The sequence below is a fragment of the Mandrillus leucophaeus genome, unplaced genomic scaffold (assembly GCF_000951045.1).
Source record: "Mandrillus leucophaeus isolate KB7577 unplaced genomic scaffold, Mleu.le_1.0 Scaffold135, whole genome shotgun sequence".
NCBI classification, from domain to species: Eukaryota; Metazoa; Chordata; class Mammalia; order Primates; family Cercopithecidae; genus Mandrillus; species Mandrillus leucophaeus.
The window spans coordinates 1,514,670-1,517,144 of record NW_012101310.1 but is presented as its reverse complement, the minus strand read 5'-3'; the positions used below and the strand labels follow the sequence as shown (position 1 = coordinate 1,517,144).

Sequence of the window (2,475 nt, the reverse complement as noted above, 5' to 3'; positions counted from 1 at the left end):
AAAAAAAAAAAAAAAAAACTCACGTTCCCATGTGACCACGTTCGCTGGCAGCCCCTTCCCGAGGTGACACAGGCCTGGCTGCCCCCTGTTGGTCCCTGCAGGCAGTTCACCTTCTCTCCCTGTGACTGATGGGCAATAACAAAACGAGTGTTTAGCATTAGCCGTGTGCCAGGTTCTAAGTGTGTCGCCCAAATTGACTCACATCAGCCTCACAATGACAGTGTGGTAGATGCTGTGATGCCCATTTATTCAAGAAAGGCTTAATGGTGGCCCAAGCCTATCAGGTTCTGGAAATGGAAATGCATCTGGGAACAACACAGACAAAATCCTGTCCTTCCTGGAGCTTTCATTCCGGTGAGGGAACATGGGGCGTGCCGAAGACGGTGGGGGGTGTGCTATTATAGATAGACGGTCAGTATAGGCCTAGCTGAGCAGGTGACATTTAAGCGGAGACGTGACTGCAGTGAAGGGTTAGAAGAGTGTCCCAGGTGGAAAGAGGTGAAGAAACATGCCTGGGGCCACACAGCTAGTTAAGTAGCCAAGCTGGGACTTGAACCCATGCTGGCCCCAGAGCCTGTGCTCCTAACCACTGCATTCTAGGGCTTGATGTGAGATGCCAGCCCTGCCCTGAGATGCTCAGAGTTAGTGAGGAAGAGAAACAGGGAACGTGGCTGCCGTTAGAGGGCTGGGGCTGGGGGTGCAGGAGGCCCCAGCTCTGAAGGTTCCAACTTCCTGTCCTATTCTAGTCTCCTCCCAGGAGGCCGAGATGAATTGCCTGCCTGCCCTGGGCTCTTTATTTTAATCTCAGTAGGGTTCTGGGAGCGCCCACCCACCTCCACAAAGCTCCTGGGCCCCTCCTCCCTTCAAGGATTGCGAAGAACTGGTCGCAAATCCTCCTAAGCCACCAGCATCTCCATCTTCAGCTCACACCAGCCCTGAGCGCCAGCCTGCGGCCAGGGGACCACGCACGTCCCACCCACCCAGCGACTCCGCAGCCGCTGCCCACTCTTCCTCACCCATGGGGAACAGCAAAAGTGGGGCCCTGTCCAAGGAGATCCTGGAGGAGCTGCAGCTGAACACCAAGTTCTCAGAGGAGGAGCTGTCCTCCTGGTACCAGTCCTTCCTGAAGGACTGCCCCAGCGGCCGCATCACCCAGCAGCAGTTCCAGAGCATCTACGCCAAGTTCTTCCCTGACACCGACCCCAAGGCCTACGCCCAGCATGTGTTCCGCAGCTTCGATTCCAACCTCGACGGCACCCTGGACTTCAAGGAGTACGTCATCGCCCTGCATATGACCACCGCGGGCAAGACCAACCAGAAGCTGGAGTGGGCCTTCTCCCTCTACGACGTGGACGGTAACGGGACCATCAGCAAGAATGAAGTGCTGGAGATCGTCATGGTCAGTCTCCCCTCTCCCCTTCTGGCTGGGCGGCGCCGGGGTCACTTGGGGCTGGGGTTCCCTTGCTGCAGAGTGAGTGGAACTGTGGGTGGAGCGGGGGATTCAGGCCACTGGCTCTGAGAGCCTGGTGCTCCAAGAGGCTGATATTGATAGACGGGTGGGCACTTACCCACAGCTTCGTTGTCTTCCTGAAGCAGAATCTGAATATTTCTTAATACATCCATGTTATGCTTTGCTTCACGATGTTTGGGTCATCTATGGACCATATATACCACTGTGGTCCCATAAGCTTGTAATGGAGCTGAAAAATTCCTATTGCCTAATGATGTCATAGCACAGTTACTTTATTTTTTAAATGCATTTAGTGTAGTCTAAGTGTATCTATAAAGTCTGCGGTAGTGTACGGTAATGTCCTAGTTCTTCACATTCACTCGCTACTCGCTTACTGACTCACCCAGAGCAACTCCCAATCCTGCAAGCTCCACTCATGGTAAGTGCCCTAGACAGCTCTACCATTTTGTATCTTGGTGTTTTGTTGTTGTTGTTGTTTTGTTTTTGTTGTTGTTTTTTGAGATGGAGTCTCACTCTGTAGCCCAGAGCTGGAGTGCAATGGTGCAATCTTGGCTCACTGCAACCTCTGCCTCCCGGGTTCAAGCAATTCTCCTGCCTCAGCCTTCTGAGTAGCTGGGATTACAGGCACACACCACCACGCCCGGCTAATTTGTGTATTTTTAGTAGAGACGGGACTTCACCATGTTGGTCAGGCTGGTCTCGAACTCCTGACCTCAGGCAATCCACCCACCTCAGCCTCCCAAAGTGCTGGGATTTACAGGCATGAGCCACAGTGCCTGGCCCATTTTTTATCTTTATACTGTATTTGTACCACATGTTTAGCTATGTTTAGATGTGCAGATACTTACCATCGTGTGACAACTGCCTGTAGCACTCAGGACAGTCATATGCTGCACAGGTTTGTAGCATAGGAGCAAAAGGCTGGACCGTGGAGCCCAGGGATGTAGTAGGCTCTACCATCTGGGTTTGTGCGAGGACTGTCTATGACGTTCCCACATGGAAAT

General features: G+C 52.8%; 1 protein-coding gene across 1 annotated transcript in view; it reads left to right on the top strand.

Moving 5' to 3' along the window:
- The first annotated feature begins 590 nt into the window (after nucleotides 1-590).
- Nucleotides 591-2,475, top strand: part of RCVRN (recoverin) — a 16,589-nt gene continuing 14,704 nt past the window's right edge. Inside the window, exon 1 of the mRNA XM_011973160.1 lies at nucleotides 591-1,399. Coding sequence (XP_011828550.1) covers nucleotides 1,019-1,399 — 381 coding nt within the window. The 5' untranslated portion in view covers nucleotides 591-1,018. The remainder of the gene's footprint in view (nucleotides 1,400-2,475) is intronic.